The sequence below is a fragment of the Ictalurus furcatus genome, chromosome 3 (assembly GCF_023375685.1).
Source record: "Ictalurus furcatus strain D&B chromosome 3, Billie_1.0, whole genome shotgun sequence".
Taxonomy (NCBI): Eukaryota; Metazoa; Chordata; class Actinopteri; order Siluriformes; family Ictaluridae; genus Ictalurus; species Ictalurus furcatus.
In genome coordinates, this window is record NC_071257.1 from 32,697,128 (window position 1) to 32,720,180 (window position 23,053).

The window sequence follows — 23,053 nt, forward strand, 5'->3', positions numbered from 1 at the left end:
CCAGACCTCCTCATCTAACATCAGTGTCTGATCTGACTAACGCTCTTGTAGCTGAATGATCACAAATCCACACAGCCACGCCCCAAAATCTAGTGGAAAGCCTTCCCAGAAGCAACGATTGACTAACTCCATATTAACGGCTATAATTTTGTAATGGGCACGTGTTTGTTTAGTGGTCAGACGTCCACAGACTTTTGGCCATATAGTGTAGAATTCAAGGTTGGCACATCGGCACATGACGCAGCAGTCCATGTGGTTGGCTAGAGGAAGTGCGTGATAGTCTTCACCCTCCACAGTTTGGAACCTGAAGTGTGCTGGTGATTTGGAATTGGGAACTGGCCAAGGCCCAACAAAATAAAAAAAAAACTCCTGGGAAGTTCATATTTTTGACTTGGGAAGTCGTAATTACGACGTCATGTGCGTTCAGGTCACTTTGGTTGGTGCAAGACGGCGGTGCACCTCATCTTAATCAACTGCAGGAAATGCAGCAAGCGCCTCAGGCGTGTGTTTTGCTTTTTTTTTTTTAATGTTTTAAACCTGTCCATGAAGCCGCTGTAAACTTTCTCGTTATATCTTATATCGTAATTGTACAATGCTGTCGTATTTTGCGCAGGCGATCATCTTTTAACAAAATTTACCGTCGGCTACAGACGCCGCATCCATTGATTCCACCGTGCTTTCTTACTGACACGCCCCCAACTCGGAAGCTCCCGAGGAAAATCCCGAGTTTCCCCGCTCGTAATTACGACTTTGTTGTGCCGTTCATGTGCGTTCAACTCGTAAAGACGATCGCGCCGTTATTTTCAGATAATAACGATAAACTCGTTAGGTTTGTTTACAGTTATGGGAGCGCTGCTGAACTTAGTAATTAATCCAAGGAAAATGGACTTTTTTCTGTAATGATGTAACATACACGACACATATTACTGGCCATGTTTCTGGCCACACCCCCACACCCCGCCCCTTTCTCCTTGAGCGATACCGTCGTCAGTAGTATCGATAGGACGAAGGTGTTTTTGCACACGATATCACAAGTCTTGTATGTCGTTACAGTATGACCTCAGGGGGGAAAAGATTACTTGACTATAATCTAATCTAATAATCTAATCTAGTGCAAAACTATAATCTAATGCCTGGTCATTGTTGTTGTGTTTTTTTTGTTGTTGTTGTTGTTTTTTTCTTACCTTATCTGTGTTCATTGTGTAGTTTCTTATCTAATCTGTGTAATTAGTTCTCCCAAAAGGTTTGGCACAAATGGGGCAGCTAGAAAACAATAAATAAAAAAGAGGATAAAACGGCGCTGATGAGGGGAGCAGGTTGGAATGCTCTTGGATGAAGGTCTTAATGTTGATGTGCTGTTCGCTTTGTCCATCTCGTTCAAAAGAAGCCTCCTGAAGTCGTTTTTTTAGTGTTGCGTTTTGCAGGTTGCGAGGTAATAATGCTCTCTGTAGTAATCCGTAGTACTCAGATGCTCCCAAAGACTTGGATTAGCTAGATTAGATTTCTATACAGTAATTCTGGAGGTTTGCTTGAGTAAGCTTAAAGCCTTCGGTTGTAGGTTAAACACTCAAAATAACCCCACATTTTATCGAGTTTTATTTTAGGCTTGTACGTCTTTTGAAAAGACGTATTTCGTTTCAATCTTTATCTCAGATGTTGGAAGTTTGAACAGTAGCCAATGTGAGATGGTCATGGTGGGGATTTCAATTCCGCTCTTCCTGGATTTGGAGATCCGGGAGGATGTGTGGGGTCACAGAGTCCTTGATTCAGAAGGAAACGGGATAAGGCGGACATGGAGGAGGCAACACACACACACACACACACACACACACACACACACACACACACACACACACACACACAGAGAGAGAGGCGGAGAGGATGCACTCTGGTTACTTTCCGTTTCCCCTTCAGTGTAATGCACACTCCTTGTCACACAGCCTTTTGTACGTACTCGTATCCTCTCTTCTTTCTCTCAAAGGCCATGAACTTCTGTCGTGTCCATCACCGATGAAATATTACATCATAATACTTTTTACGTTCTTGCCCCCCCTCTCAAACGTTTGACGTTTGAATTAATTGTCCCAGGTCTCGTTTATATCCGACTCGGACGCAGGATGATTTGCAACCCTTGGACGTGTGTTTTATTCTTCTGCTGCGCTTTTTTTTTTTTTTTTCTTTTTCGTGCCCGGCTTTTCTAACACTGCTTCTTTTTGCAGTTTGCAATTTCAGAGGGGGTTGAGAAAAAAAACAAAAAAAAACAAAGAGTCGATGTCTGCCAGGAAACGAGCCGATCTTTCATTAGATTGGCATTAAGCTCACGTAGGAGGAACGGCGGGTTTTTTATTAGCAGGAATACGTGTGAACTGATGATGAATCCAGCTTCTTAAGAGGTTCCGAAGAAGCAAGCTTAGATTTTATACGCTGATGAATCAGATTAGACGAGTCACAGCGTAGTCCAGATTCATTCGTACGTTCGTGAATAAAAATGACGTATAACAGGAAATGTCGCTGCTGAGAACTCGCGCTCGGACGCGTTCACGGTTTATTTTTTGTTCATTTTTATTTAAACGCTCGTACTTGCTTATTTTTTCCAGCCTATTTTTGTAAATAAATTTTTTTTTTAAATAAATGTAAAATATATGCTTGTGTTTTACAGCTGTAGGTTGTAAGGATGGGAAGCAATCCAAAGGGCACAATAAAAAGAACCGAACAGCACAGGGTAATTGTTTGCACTGGAAATGTGGACATTTTAATCCTTGTTTGCTCACAGATATTCCAGGTCACTGTGTTCTTGTACAGTTTATAGTCATGTGATAAAATAAGATTGTTGTTGTTTGTTTGTTTTTTTTTTTGACATATTTGGACAAGCAAACATTTGATCCTCTTTGAAACAGTGCGTATTATTAATAAAGGTGATCTACTCTATCAAGTGACACATGACATTGAGATTTTGTAGTAATTTTCACAATTTAAATGAAGAAAAAACAGAATCAGGTGCCAGTGATTAGAATCTGCTCAGGGAGTGCAGGTGGAACATGTTTTATTTATACCCCTCTCATATCTAGTGTCTGGTGTTCCCTTTGTTATTGAGGTGTGTGGTGTCGTCGTGCCAAGATCTAAAGAGTTCTGTAAGGCCTACAGAAAAAAATGCTGTGGATGCCTTTGAGTCTGGCGAGGGATTTAAATAGATCTCCAAATTATTTGAAATACATCGTTCCACTGTAAGGAAAATCATCTACAAGTGATGCAGATTTCAAACGAGTGCCAATTAGTCCAGGACCGAATCAATTAGTCAATTAGTTGCCAATTAGTCCCGGCAAATTCAGCCCAAGAGCAGACCGTCTGATGCTGAAAGAAGTCTCCAAGAACCACAAAATTTCATCACAGGATCTGCTAGTAAGTCTTGCAGCTGTTGGTGTCAAAGTGCACGCGTCTACAGTCAGAAAGAGATTACAAAAATTTGACCTGCATGTGAGGCGTGCCAGGAAAAAGCCTTTGTAAGACTACAGTTTGCCAACGAGCGCATAGGCAAGGACCAGGCCTTTAGGGATAAGGTGCTCTGGACTGACGAATCAAAGATAGAGTTGTTTGGCCACAGTGACAGCAGACATGTTTGGCACAGAACAAAGACCAGGTCTTTTCAGGAGAAGCACCTCATACCAACTGTGAAGCACGGTGGTGGAAATGTTATGGTTTGGGGTTGCTTCGCTGCCTCAGGGACTGGACAGCTTGCACTCACTGATTCAACTATGAATTCTGCATCATATCAAAGAGTGCTTGAAGATAATGCGAGGCCGTCCGTCTGAAAGTTGAAGTTGAACCGAAAGTGGACTTTTCAACAGGATAATGATCCTAAACACACTAACAAATCCACCAAGGAACGGCCCACAAAGAAGAAATGGAGGGTTATGGAATGGCCTAGTCAAAGCCCGGAGTTGAATCCCATTGAAATGTTGTGGGGGGATTTGAAACGGGCAGAACATGCAAGAAAACCCTCAAACATCTTAACTGAAAGAATATCGCATGGAAAAGTGGCCAAAAATTCCAGCAAGCCTGGTGGACAATAATGCAAAACACCTGCAATAAGTTATGTCCGCTAAAGCGGGCAATACTAGCTTCTGAGACCAAGGGTGTACTTACTTTTTCCACAGACGAATATCACATCTATTGCTATTTCTGTTGAATTAATGATTGAAAAAGCTCATTTTCCTTGTGTTTTTTTTTCAAGTATATCAGCTTCATTAATAGGCGCTGTTTCAAAGAGGATCAAATGTTTGCTTGTCCAAATATGTCAAAAAAGCCAACAATTTCCACGGGGTGTACTTATTTTTTTTAATTACTTTTTAACACAGGAGATTTAGGTGTTGCATAACCTCGCTCCTCAAATAAATGAAATGATTATTTAAATTTTGTGGGGTTTTTTTCTTCTCGTATTCAGTTTTGCAAGGGGGCAAATACTTTTTTTTTTAAAAAAAACAAAACAAAAAAAAAGGTATCTGTATTTTTCGCAGTGTTAACACGCTGAGATTTTAATATAACTTTTTCACAGCCAGGACTTTGGCGCCAACAACTTTGTCAACTCGCTAACCACAAAAATGCTAAAAAAAGGAAACAAAACAAAACTTCTTTATATATTTTTGCCGGTTTGATTCATCCAACGAGAGTGAGATCTCCCAGGCCTGAGCCAAGGTGTGGTAATAAAACACAGCTCTGAAAGATCATCTCGGCCCTTTGATTTGGCCCTAGTGTGAAAACGTGTGGCGGAAAAGATGAAAGAGGCCTCAGAAGAGGGGGGAAAAAAAAAAACTGAGCGAGAGTAAAGCTGGAAAAGAAACGTCACTCAAACAGGAAGGATCTGGGGGGAAAGAAAAGGATGGACATGGAAACACATTCGAGACCTCGGAGGCGCCGTCTGATTAGAGAGCTACGATAATAATAGCTGAAATAATAATATTAATAATAATAATAAGCATACCTCCAGTCATGTGGAGCAGGGTGATAAATTTGCTGAATGAGTTTTGAGGGAAAACGAAAGAACACAAACAAAAAGGAAGACGAGTCAAAGAAGCCTTTATTACCAGAGATAAAAAAAGTGTGTCATAATTTCAGCGTATCATCATAGAAAAATGTCCCGTAGGCCGTCTCTGACATTTAGAGGGGAAAGCTATCCTGAAGGTAAACATAACCATGTCAAAAGAGATAAGTATGAAGGAAAAAAAAAAATAGCACGAAGCCTGAGGTCACTTTCAGGCCATTACTCACAGCGATGTTTAACCCAATCATGTGACCAAATCTTTTACCTGACTGCTTTATTCCCTTCCTCTCCTTCTTTTCCTACGCTTCCCCGCTCATATTTCCCCGTCCTCTCCTTTTCTGTGTTATTTCTGATCTATGTGCTGTTCTGGTGACCTGAGTGAAGCTGCACACATAGTAAAGACTCTATGAAGTGGATGTATCGAGTAGGTGTGTAACGATACACTCGATTCGATTCACGATACCGGCGATTCGACTCCCATTTGATTCAATTCTCCAGAATCATTCTCAGTTCTCTTTGAGCAGAAATTGAATGAAGGATAGTTATGACTATGAGTTAAGACTCCTTTTTTTTTATTTCTGTGTAATAAACAATGCAAGACAATGTGCTTTTTTTGTCTGTATAAAACTTTAATTAATTATAAATAAATTATAAATCTTTTGTCCAGTTCCATCTTGCCTCGTCTTATCTTGACAGCTCACGTCTCAGGACTTGTCCCATCCTGTCATGCGCCCCCACTACGTCCCATCTCATCATTTTATGTCTTGTCCTGTTATGTCCCATCGTGCCATGTCTCATCCCGTCATGTTAAGTCTCGTCTCATCATGTCACGTCTCGTCTCCTCATTTCATGATTTGTCCCACTATCTCATGTCATGCCCCATCTAATCGTGTCCCATCCCATCATGTCATGTCCCATCTCATGTCCCCTCCCGTCCCATCATTTCATATCATGTGCCATCTAATCATGTTCCCTGCCGTCATGTCATGGCTCGTCTTGTGTCCCCTCTCGTCCCATGGAACCCCGGAACATAAACAGGTGCACTCTGACCAATGAGAAGACAGTTTACTCACAAGTGACTTGCATAAACACATTTTGGTGAAAGCGAACCGAGCTAAGGAGACAGTGCATTGGAACACTCTAACAATTTAAGTCCTCGTTTCGGGACTAAGCACAGATCTACAGGTCTGAAAACACCCTTACCAATATTATTATTCATGTGAGTTTCAGTGACGTAACTGTAGCCATCCTACCAACAGACAAAAAAACAAACCAACTAGTAAATAAAACTGCTGCTAGGTCCTAACTAGGTGTGTGTGTGTGTGTGTGTGTGTGTGTGTGTGTGTGTGTGTGTGTGTGTGTGTGTGTACACTACCCCTCAAATGTTTAAACACAACTCATTCTTTATTTTTATTTTCTTTCCACATTTTAGAATAATAATAAAGTCATCAAAACTCTGGAACTATGGGAATTATGTGGTGTTAAAAAAAAAAAATTCCAAATAAATCAAAATAATTTAATAGCAATTTAATAGCATCTTCAAAGTAGACACTCTTTTCGTCTAGAATTTCCAGAAATGTATTCTTGGCGTTTTCTCGGCAGATTTCTTGAGGAATTTCCGCGAGATGCTTTTTAAACAGGATTAAAGGAGTTCACTCCTACGCCGGACTCTTATCGGCTGCTTTTCGGAAAATATTCCCCTCAGAGTCGTCCCGTTTAAAACAACAAATATTTCTATGTAAATAAAACGTTCGTTTTCTAACGAAAGAAACGAATACGTCGGCACAATTGTGTTATATTTCAAACATTTAATCATACACCTTCAGATCAAAAGGTTTTTAAGATCGTGGGACACGTTTCAGTCGAGTGTAGTGTGTGTGTGTGTGTGTGTGTGTGTGTGTGTGTGTGTGTGTAAATATGTTATGAATATATTCATTTTCATAGCGTGATATTTTGCCTTTAATTTCAGAATTCCTCTCCGACAGACGCATTTCTTCTTCATTGCTAGCTCAGTATCAGATGGTTAATAGGCGGGAAACCTCAAAATGCGGGGGAAAGTGTGTGTATCGGTCTGCCAATAGTTCAGTGCATATTTAAAAATGAAGCTTAATTAATGTCGAAATATTCAGTTCACGCGGTAAAGCGAGCCATCATTCCGGTATAACATCACAGAAAAATGTGCTTTAGGCCGTCTCTGACATCAAGAGGTTAACTCTAACCTCCAGTCTATGACTGAGATGTTTAATACTGCCACAAGTTTTCAGTGTGATTGAGGATTAGTGGTTTTGCAGGCCAGGCAGATTCTCACACACACACGGATTTAGCTCCAGTCGTCTTCCTGTAACGTCGGCGTAGCTCAGTGTTCCGTTCCGATCGGACGTTTAGCACAAAAGACAAGCCTCAGAGTCTGACCGTACAAATTTATGGTACATTTCATTGTTCCTGGCACAGAAAGTATTGACGTTGTATAACATAATGAGGCACGGTTATTGGTTATATATGTGCTCATGATTTATTTATAAAAAAAAAAAAAAAAAAAAGCAATGAGCAGTTTAATCGTGCAGGACCAGTTAAAAAAAAAAAATAAAAAAAAAACAGTCAGGAAACCAAACATTTCCACCATTTCATGCTTAAAGAGGGAATACAGGAGGGCGTACTACTGTTCGTACAGGATTTCACAGAGGGTTTTTTTTTTTTTTTAGGATTGTTGCGGCCCAAAACGCTCGATTTTGCTGCGGATTTTTTGTTTGCGAACAACGTTATCTGCGGTAATTTTGAAAACGTGCAAGCTCCTCAGAATGTCGCGGCGTTTGCTTCATTTTGCGCGTTCTGCGATCACGAAATCGTGGAATCCTGGAGGGACTGGCAATAATAATAATAATATCAGCCTTGAGGTCGGGAACTGCTGGGTGGCAGCGGCAATAACGAGTACTCCGCTGGATGGTGGAATTCTGGTGATTCTGTGGTAATTTGCAGTTAAAGAAAAGACCATATGTTTTCGTTTGTAATCCTTTTACAAGTCAGTTGTCTAATGTCCACATGACTGCCATTTTGGCTGTTGTAGTAAACTATAGTATATGTAGTTTATATTGTATGGAATGTAGTAAACTGATGTTTACATTTACGTTTATTCGTTTAGCGGACGCTTTTATCCAAACTCGGTTTACAAATGAGGAAATATAAGCAAAGCGACATATCGAGCGGAGAACAGAACGAGTAGCGCTACCGTACAAGATCTTTAATTGAGTTCTAGAGAAGCAAATTGCGCAGAGTCGAGGTGTAAGAGCCAGATTTATTTATGTATTTATTTATTTTTTAAAGGATAATGTGGGGTTGGTATTTTAGGTGTTAGTTAAGTGCTCACGGAAGAGGTGGGTCTTTAGCTGTTTTTTGAAGATGGTGAGAGATTCTGTGGTCCGGATCGAGGTCGGAAGTTCATTCCACCACTGAGGGACGGTTAGTGTGAAGGTTCTGGAAAGGGATGTTGAGCCGCGCCGAGTAGGCACTAGTAAGCGTGGGTCGTTAACGGATTAACAGATTGCGTGAGGGAACGTAAACCTCGAGGAGAGTGTTGAGGTAGGGGGGCGCTGTTCCAGACGAGGTCTTGTACGTGAGCATCAAGGCCTTGAATTTGATACGGGCGGCTACAGGAAGCCAGTGGAGGAAGATGAAGAGGGGTGTGACGTGGGTTCTCTTGGGCTGGTTGAAGACGAGGCACGCTGCAGCATTCTGAATCATTTGAAGGGGTTTGATGGAGATGGCCGGGAGGCCCGAGAGTAGTACGTTGCAGTAGTCCAGTTTTGAGATGACAAGAGCCTGGACTAGTATCTGTGTAGCCTGTTCGGTGATACAGGTCTGTCTTTCTTGATGTTATACAGCATGAACCTACAGGACCGTGCAGTTGTAGAAATGTCGTCTGTTAAGATCAAGCTGTCATCAAAAGTCACCCCAAGGCTCCTGGCCATCCTGGTTGGCTCGAGAGTGGTTGAGCCGAGCTGTACATGTTAACTATATACTCGTAAAATGTTAGCTAAGCCATACCCTACCTTGACGGAAATCAACAATGCCTCTCGAGTCCAGCTCAGGGCGTGTGAGATGGCGCAGGGGCGGGGCTTCCAGACTCCATAGCGTAAGAACGTAGAAAGCAAAGCACTCCAGATTCATATGGCGGTTGCCTCATCTGCCGTGATTATTGAGGGAGAAGGAAATTCTTTTTTGGGCGCATTTTTGAGTGATTAATCATACTAATATGGAGAGATGTTAAATTGCAGAGCTACTACACGAAATGTGTAAATGTCTGGTAATGTAATCGGAGTAAACATCACCGGACATTGTGGCAGGGTATGTGACCAGTTTTTTTTGTTTGTTTTGTTTTTCTTGCTTATTATATTGTGCATCTCTGAGATTTCTCCCCTTCATCACGTCACCCATATCCATGTCGTCGGAAAAATGCAAACTCATTTTCGCTTCGTGCGTGCGGTCATGGATGGCCATCATTTCATTTTCATTTTTACTTTAAACCGCCTAACACTGCCCCCTAAATCTCCGGTGTTTTCCATGTGGCTCTCAGCCAGTGAGCACTAAATTCCACTGATAAATGGGATGCTGTAGCGTTATGACTCACAGTGGGAAGGGCTTTTGGCATCCTGCAGGGAAATCTCAACACTTTCCCTTGTTTCTTCCTTGGATGCCTTTAAAAGGACTGGAGGCTCAGTGCTGGAAAATGTCTTCGGCGGGTTCCGAGCTTGCACGGATATTTAATCAGACCCAGCAGCATTAATCTTTGAAGTCAAACGCAAGACTTTATCCGTTTCAGTTCTCAGGTGCCGTGGACGGGTTTGTTTAATGTGTGGAAAAGATTAAAAGATCTGTTTTAGATTTTGGTTCCGCATTTGTACATAAGCCGGACCCAACCCCATTAGCCGGAATGTCAAATAAAACATGAAACGCGACAGCTAAAGCTTGACTGAGGGGAAAAAATGTAAATACAATTTATTTTTCATAAATACAGAATTGACTTTGTTGCGTGTGTTTCAGGGGAGGGACGAGGGAGGCCGAGAGAGAGAGATGGAAAATGCTGGGAATGATTAGTCTGCACATTTATTTATTTATTTATTTATTTCTTTTAATGGGTGTGGATCTTGCTTTACTCCAGCACAGATACTCAAATGTTTTGTTTTTTTTTTGGGGGGGGGGATAAACCTCCTGCTTGCATGACTAATGCGCCTCCTATCTGTATTTGTATCTGATTTGTGTCTGTCAGGAACAACGTTGGGTAACGTTGTATGTAAATGTTTGCGCGTGCCAAGCCAAACAAAAAAAAAAAATAAAAAACCGCCAAATTTATTTATTTATATATTTTTCATTCTCGCTTATCTACTGTATGTTGTTGAATGTCAGTCATCCGTGAAGTACAAGCCTGTGCACACTACGGTATTTAGCCACACCCACACTGGAAAAAAAAAATAATAATTTGCCCTTCAATACATGACGGTTCATGTATAAAATAACATTTTCTGCCGCTATGCAATTTAAATGTTTTTTTTTTTTTTTCCAACGAAATTATAATCGGTCATTTAAAAATAAGTGTACTTCAATTCATTAACGTCAATTATAAATGATTAAGCATCTTTTCTTACTGTGCGTACATCGTGAGATTTGCCATGCGAGCGACCATGTTGTCCACCTCAGCATGTTGCTCTTGTGCTGGGGGGTGTGGCTTATAAACTTAATTTGCATATGGTTCGAAGGAACCTCAAAGTGCGTTACGTAAGGTTTGTTTTCAGTATGTCTTGTTTCGTGTTGATTTTAAGGCTTAGGGCTTGGTTAAATAGTAATGGCATGTACTTTAAACTGATTTAAGCACGTGTTCTTATCCAGTCCCTGCAGGATTTTGCGGTCGAAGAATCGAGGAAACTCCGCGATATTCTGAGGAACTTTTGTGAGAGGTGTCATGTGATGTCATCAGAACGCACATTCAGGCAAAGCCTCCTTCGGTTGAAATGCGACGAACACGAGTACAGCTAAAAGGTCTCATTTACCAACAAAACGTCACCGCGAAAGACCGCGCGATTGCGATTTCTCACGTTTTTGATAAAAGCGGCAGCAAAATCGAACGTATTTTGGCCGCAACAATCTAAAATAAACTCCCCGAAATCCTGTACAGACGGCTTATCGGAATACTCCTCGTAGTTTGAATGCTTTAAGGTGCTGTTGGCATTTAGCAGTGGCTGTGTTAAATGATCTGTAAAATCAGATGTTTCCAATTGATAACGAGAGTTTTGAGAAAGTGTACGTTTTCCGCAATTTATTTAAGCACCCTTGCCTGAGGTAAATAAAATTTACGTAAAAGAAGGCAAAAGTAAAAGTCCCACTGACTTGTTTTATTTACGCAATATATAACCATTTAAACCGAGTAGATTTTACTGAAAAATAAAAGCGAACGCAAATAGTTGCCAAAGGTAAATTACTTTAAAAAAAATAATTATTTAAAAAAATTACTAATTACTTTAAAAATTACTTTTACTCCTGAAAGTTTATTCGATTTCAGTTACATAATCTATTTAAGTAGATGAAACATGATTAAATGTAGTTGGAATTACTCACATGAAGTAATGGGTAATCCATCCATCCATCCATCTTCTATACCGCTTATCCTTTTCAGGGTCACGGGGAAACCTGGAGCCTATCCCAGGGAGCATCGGGTACAAGGCGAGGTACACCCTGGACAGGGTGCCAATCCATCGCAGGGCACAATCACATACACACTCACACACCCATTCATACACTACGGACACGTTAGACACGCAAATCAGCCTACCATGCATGTCTTTGGACCGGGGGAGGAAACCGGAGCACCCGGAGGTAACGGGTAATATAACTAAAAAATAAAGCATGAGTAAATGTTACTATAAAAATGCATCTGAATGTAAATTCATGCGACCAAACGACATAAAAATGAATGAATTGTCAAAGAATTTCTAAGCGGAAGAAGTGAAAGTTATTCGAAATCATGTTTATGCCAATAAAAAAAAAAAAAAAACAGTGTAGCAGCACCTGAAAAGGTCAAAATTTGGAGCAAAATTAAAAATAAAAAAAAAATTGCTGAACTGTGTTTGAATTAAGTGAGGTGAAAAGGAAATGGTTTGACATGATTTTTAGGATATGAGTGTTTTCTCGAACCTTCAGGACTAGTTTATTTCTTTTGTCTGAATGCTCCTACGAATGATTTGCGAATAAATTCTTCCAAATCCAGCTCGATAAGACCCAATATCTGTTCATTCTGGATAACTGTATATTCATATACAGTTCCATCCCCTCTTCCTATGCATTTCGACCGTCCTTCACCAGGTTTGTAATCTGTGATCCAGCACTGCTGAGGCCCATCAGATATAACGCTAGCCTCTTAGCTGAACCCTCCATATGGCTGCAATCAGAGGACGTCATCGTAAATGACCTCACTGGCTTTATTCCACACGCTCTCTGTACCGTACTCTGAACATGACCCAAGAAGGACTTTGTGCAGAAAGCCGGTTGCCAATGAATCATAAAAAGACATTTTTGGTGTGTTTTAGGAAAGACTAGAGTAACAGTGTGATGAAATTAGATGCCTGCTTTTAGTTCTGTTCTCTGGAACATAATATATTTATTTATTTATTTATTTCTTTATTTAACTGAGTTTCACAGAGAGAAGGTCACACATTACCACATGCCATATGCAGTAAGGAGAGAAAAGATGGGATTGGGGTAACAGGAGGATATGGGGGCAGTTCTAATTTGTGTATTCAGGCATCCTTAAATTTTTCATGAGGTTAAAGGTGTAAAGATTTACAAATCGTAGGTAGAAATTGTAGGTAGGGATTGTACGAATTGTAGGTAGGAGTTTTAGGTAGGAATGGTACCAATTGTAGGGAGGAATTGTAGGTAGGAATGGTCAGGATTGTAGATAGAGATTGTACGACTTGTAGGTAGGAATGGTTAGTAGGAATGGTAGGGATTGTACGAATTGTAGGTAGGAATTGTTAGTAGGAATGGTAGGAGTTGTAGGTAGGAATGGTGGGGATTGTAGGTAGGAATGGTAGGGATTGTACGAATTGTACGTAGGGAATGGTAGGGATTGTAGGTAGGAATGGTAGGAGTTGTAGGTAGGAATGGTAGGAATGGTCAGGATTGTAGATAGAGATTGTACGAATTGTAGGTAGGAATGGTTAGTAGGAATGGTCGGGGTTGTAAGTAGGAATGGTAGGGATTGTACGAATTGTAGGTAGGAATTGTTAGTAGGAATGGTAGGTGTTGTAGGTAGGAATGGTGGGGATTGTAGGTAGGAATGGTAGGGATTGTACGAATTGTACGTAGGGAACAGTAGGAATGGTAGGAGTTGTAGGTAGGAATGGTAGGAATGGTCAGGATTGTAGATAGAGATTGTACGAATTGTAGGTAGGAATGGTTAGTAGGAATGGTCGGGGTTGTAAGTAGGAATGGTAGGGATTGTACGAATTGTAGGTAGGAATTGTTAGTAGGAATGGTAGGTGTTGTAGGTAGGAATGATGGGGATTGTAGGTAGGAATGGTAGGGATTGTACGAATTGTACGTAGGGAACAGTAGGGATTGTAGGTAGGAATGGTAGGAGTTGTAGGTAGGAATGGTAGGGATTGTAGGTAGGAATGGTAGAAATTGTAGGTAGATATTGTACTTAATGTAGGTACGAGTTGGAGGTAGGAATGGTAAGACATTTAGGTAGAAATTGTAGTAGGGATTGTGGAAATTAGAGGTAGGGATTGTAGGAATTGTGGGTAGGGATTGTTGGCAGGAATTGTAGTAATTGTAGTTAGGAATGGTAGGGATTGTAGGTAAGAATGTAGGGATTGAATGAATTGTAGGTAGGGAATGGTAGGGATTGTAGGTAGGAATGGTTGGTAGGGATGGTAGGGATTGTACAAATTGTAGGTAGGGAATGGTTAGTAGAAATGGTAGGGGTTGTAGGTAGGGAATATAGGTAGGAATGGTAGGGATTGTAGGTAGGAATAGTAGGGATTGTACGAATTGTCGGTAGAACTGGTTAATAGGAATGGTAGGGATTGCAGGTAGGAATGGTAGAAATTGTAGGTAGGTATTGTACTTAATGTAAGTAGAATTTGTTAGGAATGGTAGGGATTGTACAAATTGGAGGTAGGAATGGTTAATAGGAATGGTAGGGATTGTATGTAGGGATTGCAGGTAGGAATGGTAGAAATTGTAGGTAGGTATTGTACTTAATGTAAGTAGAATTTGTTAGGAATGGTAGGGATTGTACAAATTGGAGGTAGGAATGGTTAATGGGAATGGTAGGGATTGTATGTAGGGATTGTAGGTAGGAATGGTAGGGATTATAAGTAGGAATTGTAGGGATCGTAAGTAGGAATGGTAGGGATTGTAAGTAGGAATAGTAGGGATCGTAAGTAGGAATGGTAGGGATTGTAGGTAGGAATGGTAGAAATTGTAGGTAGGTATTGTACTTAATGTAAGTAGAAATTGGAGGTAGGAAAGGTAAGAATTTTAGGTAGGAATTGTAGGTAGGAATTGCAAGTATGAGCTGTAGGAAAGATTTGTAGGAATTCTAGGAATGTACTGTATGTAGGACTCAATTAAGTGTTCATTCACTCTTTCAACACAAGGCCTATATAGTTGGGATTAAATAATGGGGTTGACATGGGATATCATTAAAATCTCTCTCTCTCTCTCTCTCTATATATATATATATTATATATATATATATATATATATATATATATATATATATATATATATATATATATATATATATGTGTGTGTGTGTGTGTGTATGTATATATGTGTCTGTGTCAGCAGCTTCCAGTAAGTTTGTAATTATTAAACAAATATATAAAAATAAATAAAAAGATACCACATGATCAACAGTATTTCAGAGACGTGTATTGTGACCTAATTTATCACTATATCAATATTGAATTATATCGTGATAACACCCAGCCCTTGAGGGTGCAGTATGTAGATTCTTCCCACCAACTTTGCCCTTCTTCCAGCTGCTTCATTCAAGTTCTGGTTATCTCTTGTTAGAGTGTGTTGTTTTACAGGCGTCCTTTGAACCTGCATGGAACATGTTGGTATGAAGGTGCCCTCGTGTCATAACTTAAGTTACACGTCAGATCATGTGTTTACACCACGCGCTGCTTCAGTGCTTCCGTTCTCAAAGAGCTCTTCCGTGGAACCTGTGACAGAGTTTCGGGAGGGCGAGGAATGGTGGAAGAGTGTTTGCTGTCCTGAGATAGACACTGGGAGGGGTGGCTTTATTTTCCACTCCTGTTTCCTCAGTGCAGTGGCATGTTTCACATTCACAGAGCTGTGTTCAGAGGAAGGATAGAGGAAAAGGATGTGATTAGTCCTGGAGGGCCGGAGCACAACACAAGCCGAGTGTTTTCCTGAAAAGACGTGACTGCTTGTCAGAGCTAGGTGTAATTAGGCATGATGTAATCGGGCAGTGCCGTGCCTGTTAAATTTGGCACTCATGGTTTATGCCAAAATAATACGCCTAGGTATTTATTTATTTTTTTTTTAAACCCTTTGAAAAAAAAAACACTATAATGCTGCTCACTTTTATTAAAGGAGTGGGCAATTAAGCACAATGATCATGCTGTCCTGAAATTATCCCCTAAGCATAATATTAGCCAAGTCCAAATGGATGGTTTTGAGGCAGGTGAAGTAGTCCTAAGTAGTACGGAAATTACAGCGCAGAGGGAGGTGTGTCTCTGTACGACATTCAGACACTAAGGCTTTGTGTCCTGCCAAGCACAATTCACCTTGAACAAGGTGTCTCTTGTGTTTGTGTTTACTCCATGACCCCGATACGAGGTACAGGGGGTAAAGGGACAGCCCAAAATTCCAACATGGACAACACCTCCACTCTTATAGGGTTCTTTCCATAGTGAAGGGGTTTTGAGCCTAAGTTGTGAAAAAGTGTGTATACAGAGCAACAGGTTAGTGAATAACAGTCATATGAACATGAAGTTAATGTTCAATCTGTATCAGATTTACAGAATAATCCATCCATCCTTTGTCTATAACGCTTATCCTATACAGGATCCAAAAAGACCGAAAAACAAACAAAAACGCATAAGACAGGCTCCAGAAATGTAATATAAATGTCTCCTAACAGAAAGCTACGCCATTTCACTGACTATACGTTTTTCTTTGTTACATAACAACACAATAAAAAAAATAATTAAAAAAAACGAGGTCCGGTATGATTGTGTGATTCAAACTGCACGTTAGGCCACGCCCATTACCACAGTTCTCAGATAAGTCTGATCTGTGAAATCAGCTGCTTTTTAAGGAATGTTGGATTATATTTCTGTCTCGGTATACGAGTACTTTGCTGGATAATCGAATGTTATGGTGTTATTATAACGAACACCATGATGGCGGACTGATATCCTCGGTTTAAAGAATTAGACAGTGTTTCAACAGGGGTTTGTAAATTCGACTTGTGAAATTTTCAGTCACGGTTTGTCCAGGTGACCGTTTGTTTTTTTTTTGTTGTTGTTTGTTTGTGGCTAAACCGGTCCATCATGCCAGCGATCTACGAGAACACACCACTTTTTTTTTTTTTAAACACAGACCTCCATGTTTAAACCACAATAAAAACCTGCCATCACGTACCAGGGCTCCTGTTTTGACAATACTGCATCAACCCTTTATTTAGCACTTCTGCGGTATGCAGATGTAAAGATGAAATATAATAGTGCAGTGATAAGCAGAATGCCAAAAAAAAAAAAAAAAAAAAAGGATTTATTATTAGATACCAGTTTTGTTTGTTCAAGATTTTGCACTAAAATGAAACAAAATCAAAATTCAGATTTCCAGCTTCTTGGATGTTTTCAGTTTTAACAGCGGTTGTCCTACCCTCCCCCCCCTCCCCCCCCCCCAACATATGACTCACTGACATCTCCAAATTGTTGTTTTCTTCTTTTGTGATGCTTTGCTGGGCTTTTACTCCAGCGTCTGTCTGTCGTCGTTTGTTTCGTGGGGTTCTTCCCTTCAGTCTCCTCTTCAGGAAGTGAAATGCTGCCCAACTGTTTTAAGGTCTGGTGATTGACTCGGCCAGTCTAAATCCTTCTAAATCCCCATTGGTGAAGTCCTTTGTTGAGTTGGCAGTGTGGTTTGGATCATTCCCTCGCTGCACGATGAAGTTCCTCCCGATTAATTCGGATGCATTTCTCTGTGAATCGGCAGACAAACTGCTCCTCTAAACTTCTGAGTTCATTCTTCTGCTACCATCATGAGTTCCATCATCAGTAAATATATTAGTGAGAATGTTCCAGAAGCAGCCATGCAAGCCCAAGCCATGACACTACCTCCACCATGTACAGTACATGACTAACTGTAGTAGTGTAGTTCTATATACACTGTAGTGCTAAAGTATACTGTGTGTATATAGTATATGCGCTTGTACCTATAGGGTAGGCGCATTAATACATTTAAAATTAGTACTGTATAGTCACTGGTATGTGTGTGAGTGTGTGTGTGTGTATATATAAGTACTTTACCTTTGTACATATGGACAACAACATGGCATATCGCATTAGCTCTTTTGTTTTGCACTCTTGCTGATCTATAGCAGACTTCCAGTATATGTCATGCTCCTGTCACTGACTCGCATTTTGCTTTCTGAGGCACCGGTACTTTTCAGATCATGCTACCACTTGCCTTTTGTATATCGTATCATGTATGTACACATCATACTTCTGCCTTTGTGTGTGTATTTACCATATTAAAGCACTGCTCCTGTCATTAGTTGTCTTAGTATAGTAACTCTATTAGCTACAGTAATACAGTAGGGTAGTACTATACGGTCAAAATTTCTGACTAAGACCATATAGTATGATATCATGGCTCTATTTAATTATACAGTCATTCTTCATAGTCTCTTGTATGATAACTATAATGAAGTGCTTTAGAAGTAATTCACTGTAAAAGAATAATACTTTGTGGTTAGTTTAATAACAATAGTAAGGTCTTAATACACTATTAAATCATTCTAAATGTAGTACTTTTGTAACTATATGGTAATTAATGTATTAGGATAGTACTACGGGGCTAGTTTTGTATTGTAGGGCATAGGGTACTTTTTTAAATTTGTAGAATAATAGATTTCTAATGTTTATATAGTTTTTTAATAGTTTAGCTTATAGTTCCTTTTGACTTGTACAGTCCTCTGATACACTGCACCAGTACTTGTCTGATCATGCTTCTACTTATCATTTTGTCTTGTCTTGTCTAATCTTAGTGTAGTAACTCTATTGATTACTGTACTACAGAAGACTGGTACTTTGTTAACTATTTCTGTCGTATGGTATACGCTATATTTGAGCTCTTTCTGTAGTATGGTATAAGTACTGATATTTATGATACTAATAATACTTATTACTGATTCTTACTGCTGTGATTAGTAATTACTATCCTTCTAAATGCTAAGAGTTATTAAGAGTCCCTAGTCACTGTGTGACAAACTGGTACTTTAACGTACTTACAGTGGTAGTTGTATGCGCGCTACGTTCTTAACCTCACCGTAGTAGTAAATACCACAAATACTGTATATCTTAATTCCCATGGTGAGTCATGTGGGTTTTTTAGCCGCACCTCCCTCGGTGAAGCGTTCTGGCTGAGCAGGAAAGCGTGACTCGTGACTCAACAGCATAAATCAATTACAGGCCACGGACCGAACGGTTTATGGCTGCGCGTTACGTGCGGAACGGCGCTGTTGCTTAAATTCTTGCGTAATGGCAACCTGCTGGTTTAATTGCAATGCGGCGTGTCATCTTTTAGGTTTCTCATTGAAGCTATGCCGATCTGGAATTCTAAACCGTCCACTCTTAAATGTCTGTGTGATGAATTTCAAATGAATTTGATTTAATTTCGAGCTCCTCTTATTTTGGGCACGCCAGAATCATCCGGTCAGTTTTCCGAGCCTAACCCGAGCCATAGGTTGTGAAACCCAGCAAGCACAACCACACATTCCAACGCCTGGTTGCATGCTGGAGCATGCGTCAGTGTGTGAAGCTGTGATCTAACTTAGCATATATCAATGGAGACCTTACCTCACCCATCACACAGGAAGAAAATAAAAAAACAGCTTCCTGCGACTTCTATTTTGTGACCGGTAGAGAGGGCCGGAGCTCTGTAAACAATGCGTCAGCTGTGTTTGTAAGGTTAGACTCTGCCCCGAATCTGCCCCGGGCTGCCAGATACACACAGGTTGATCTGGCTCGAGTCTCGTTTAGCGCTTTTCTCCTAGAAGGTCACGGCTCTGGAATTATGGGTCTTTTTTTTTTTCCGCAAAGAACAAAATCCTCCCATGTACGTTTTTTTTCCTTTAATAGTGGGCTTCAGAGAAAGAACACTGAATCTGATGTTCAAATATAGTTTTATAAAGTAGTAAGGATTAGCCTGTGTGTGCAACTGAATATATTTCAAAGCAGAAATACACTATCTATGGCCAAAAGTATGTGGACACATGAGCACCACACCCGTATGTGCTTCTTCCCCGAAGTTGGAAGCGCACGATAGTATAAACGTTTGGCCTTATAGCGTATATTATCATCACTTTCTGCTCTCTGATACAATTGTGCAGAATTGAGGAGTACCCAGAGGAAACCCCTGAAGCAACCACTTTACCTAAGCCACCATGCCCCCCAGACCCCCAGACACCAGTAATCCACTTGTTCCAGGTCATATCTAACCCTGATTAAGTGGCTTAATCAGGCTGATCATCAGCACTAAACGTAAGCATAATTCTGCTTCTCTGAAGTGGTCATAGTCCAATATTTCTAGCTTATTCCCCCGTTGCTTGAATTCTATCAAAAATGAAAATAAGAAGTAGGTGTAATCGACGGTTGGTGCTGTTTAGATGAGTTTAAAATTTTGAATGATGTCAAAGCTGAAAATACTGCGCAGCTGGATACCACTCGTAACTCTCATCTTAAAATACCCCGTTTGTTTCGCTCATGCACCCCCTCGGGATGTCGGCAGTAAAAGGATCGCCCCCTCAGGACTGCACGAATGGATCGTGTTTTAACATAGCACGAGCAGATCCTGCACACGCTTTTCACAGAAGGGGGGGAAAAAAGGCTTTAAATTCTTCCCAAAAAGCTTTATTTAACAGAATATTTACCTCCAGCTGGGATTTCCCCCAGCTCAGCAATATGCTGCACTTTGCAGATACTTGGAAAGCTAAGAGTGATCAATGATCTGGCATTTCCACATCATATGTAAAGCAGCCAAAGATTTAAAGCAATCCAGTGTAGAGTTGTTTCGTAGTGAAACCATGTAGTTTAACAGTTCACTACAGTGTTAGACAACATGATTCAGTGTAAATGGTTCAGTTTTGTGGAAACTTGATGATCTTAGAGGCCACGCCTCCTTCACTGGGACCGACTGACACAGAGACCACACCTCCTTCACAGGAACTGACTAAAACCGAGGCCACGCCTCCTTCACTGGGACCGACAGACACAGAGACCACGCCTCCTTCACTGGAACTGACTAAAACCGAGGCCACGCCTCCTTCACTGGAATTGACTGACACAGAGACCCTGTCTCCTTCACAGTGATGGGCACAATGGCCACACCTTCTTCTGACAGGTTCAGAGAGCAAACAAACTGACTGACACAGAGGCCACACCTCCTTCACAGGAACTGACTAAAACCGAGGCCACGTCTCCTTCACTGGGACCGACAGACACAGAGACCACGCCTCCTTCACTGGAACTGACTAAAACCGAGGCCACGCCTCCTTCACTGGAATTGACTGACACAGAGACCCTGTCTCCTTCACAGTGATGGGCACAGTGGCCACGCCTTCTTCTGACAGGTTCAGAGAGCAAACAAACTGACTGACACAGAGACCACGCCTCCATCGCTGGAACTGACTAAAACCAAGGCCACGCCTCCTTCACTGGGACCGACGGACACAGAGACCACGCCTCCTTCACTGGAACTGACTAAAACCGAGGCCACACCTCCTTCACTGGGACTGACTAAAACAGAGGCCATGCCTCCTTCACAGGAACTGAATGACCCAGAGGCCACACCTCCTTCACTGGAATTGACTGACACAGAGACCCTGTCTCCTTCACAGTGATGGGCACAGTGGCCACGCCTTCTTCTGACAGGTTCAGAGAGCACACCTTGTTTAAACAAACTGACCGACACAGAGGCCACGCCTCCTTAACTGAAACCGACTGATCTTATTTTTGAAAGTAGCGCCGAGTCGGCGTTTATTATAACCGCAGCTATTCCAGCCTTATTCACATTTGGAGTTTCCCTGCTGAACCCTCCAGTCCGTCCTTATCCAGGTATCCAGGTGTTTTCCCTCAGCAGGACAGACATTGTTTAGTCAGAATAATATTTCCTGACATTGAGCAAGTCCAGTTTGAATCTTTGTACTATGGTGCACATGCTCTTTTATTCTTCGTGTTTGTTTAAATATAACATCAAACCGTGCTCGCCTTCAATAAGCAGTTATAATGTACAGTTCCACATGAGGTGTGTTCTCCAAAGGTCACAATCTAAAGAATTGAAAAGGTTTGAGTTGAGTTTGGGGAAAAGTTAGCATGAAATTGCAGAATATACACACGTGCCTCCATCAAGCGTTCCATGACTATATTTAACGTTATTTTAAAATCATATTGTTTGTAATATTAATAGATGATGTGGGTAGATTGCAGTGGGTGATGTACCATTTTTAAATATTAATCTGAGTAGCTCGCTCACTCGCCGTCATCATTTATTTAAAAAAAAAATGTTTTCATCTCCACAGTATTGATGTATTTCGAATGTGTGTTGAGTGGAGTCGTGCCGGGTGATACGACGATCTCGGAATTGCGATAAATTATGTGACAGTTACACTTTTCTGAGATATCACGGATACATTTTTTTTTTTTTTTTTACAATTTCTTTCCTTACAAACGGACGACGCTGTGTTTTCTACATTAATCTTTAAACTCGTCAAATGAATATCATTTGTTTTTGGTTTCTGTGCTGAATATTTGTAAGAGTTTTCATAAATTAATGTTATTTTTGATTTTATGTAAAAAAAAAAAAAAAAAATTTTTAATTTTTAAAAAATTTTAAAAATCGGAAGTTTATTTTGGAGTCATTTAATCATTTCGTTTTTAAACGCAACACTAATGCTTTGATGACGGTTAGCAAAAAAATCACGATAAATATGTGTATCGGAGAATCGTGATTATGATATTTTCACATTGCACGCTCTTAGTGTGGAGATTTATTTCACTTTTTAAATTCTGTATAAATGATGGAAATTGGAAACACTTTTTTGTTGTTGTTGTTGTTGAAAAACTTAACTCGTAAAAAAAATTTACTTCCCAATTTTTATATGTTGAAATCGCATCTAAAATTGAAGAATATGTCAATAAGGATTTTTCTATTATTATGTAAATAAACGTTTGTTAGCCGAAAAATATCTAACATTCTTCACGCCTCGAAGATCCTTTTCCTTTTGATGTTTCCTCAGCTTGTAAATCATGTCTCAGTGTTTGGTTGATTCATGGAGGACTTCTCTCTGGTCTTGATTATTTCAGAGCTGTCTCAGGCCCAGCGTAAGTTTGCTCAGTGTCTGGGGGAGTTCCAGTTCGAGTACATCGGGGACGCGAAGACCGACGATGAAAAGTGCATTGGTGAGAGATGTTTAACGTTTCCCTCACTTGCACTGCTCTCATACAGGATTACGGGATTCCACGGTCGATAGACGTGTGCTGAAGTGCAAGTTCATGGCTGAAGCTGTAAGTCAGGAAGAGCTGGACTGAAGGACTGAATACAGAATCACGTGCCTGGACTTTTAGTTGCTATTTATTTAGATAATTTTATTAGATCATTTTAGCTTTCTTTGGTTTTTTTTTTTTTTTGTCTTTGAATTTTTTTTCCTTTTTTTTTTTTTTTTTTTTTTTTTTTTTTTTTTTTTTTTTTTTTTTTTTTTTTTTT

The 23,053-nt window shown here is 40.4% G+C and overlaps 1 protein-coding gene across 2 annotated transcripts in view; it reads left to right on the forward strand.

Annotated features, from left to right (window-relative positions):
* Positions 1–23,053, forward strand: part of arhgap10 (Rho GTPase activating protein 10) — a 102,387-nt gene that overhangs the window by 12,775 nt on the left and 66,559 nt on the right. For both annotated transcript variants that reach the window (XM_053622093.1, XM_053622094.1), the window contains exon 2: positions 22,654–22,749. In XM_053622093.1, the coding sequence (XP_053478068.1) occupies positions 22,654–22,749 (96 nt within the window). The remainder of the gene's footprint in view (positions 1–22,653; positions 22,750–23,053) is intronic.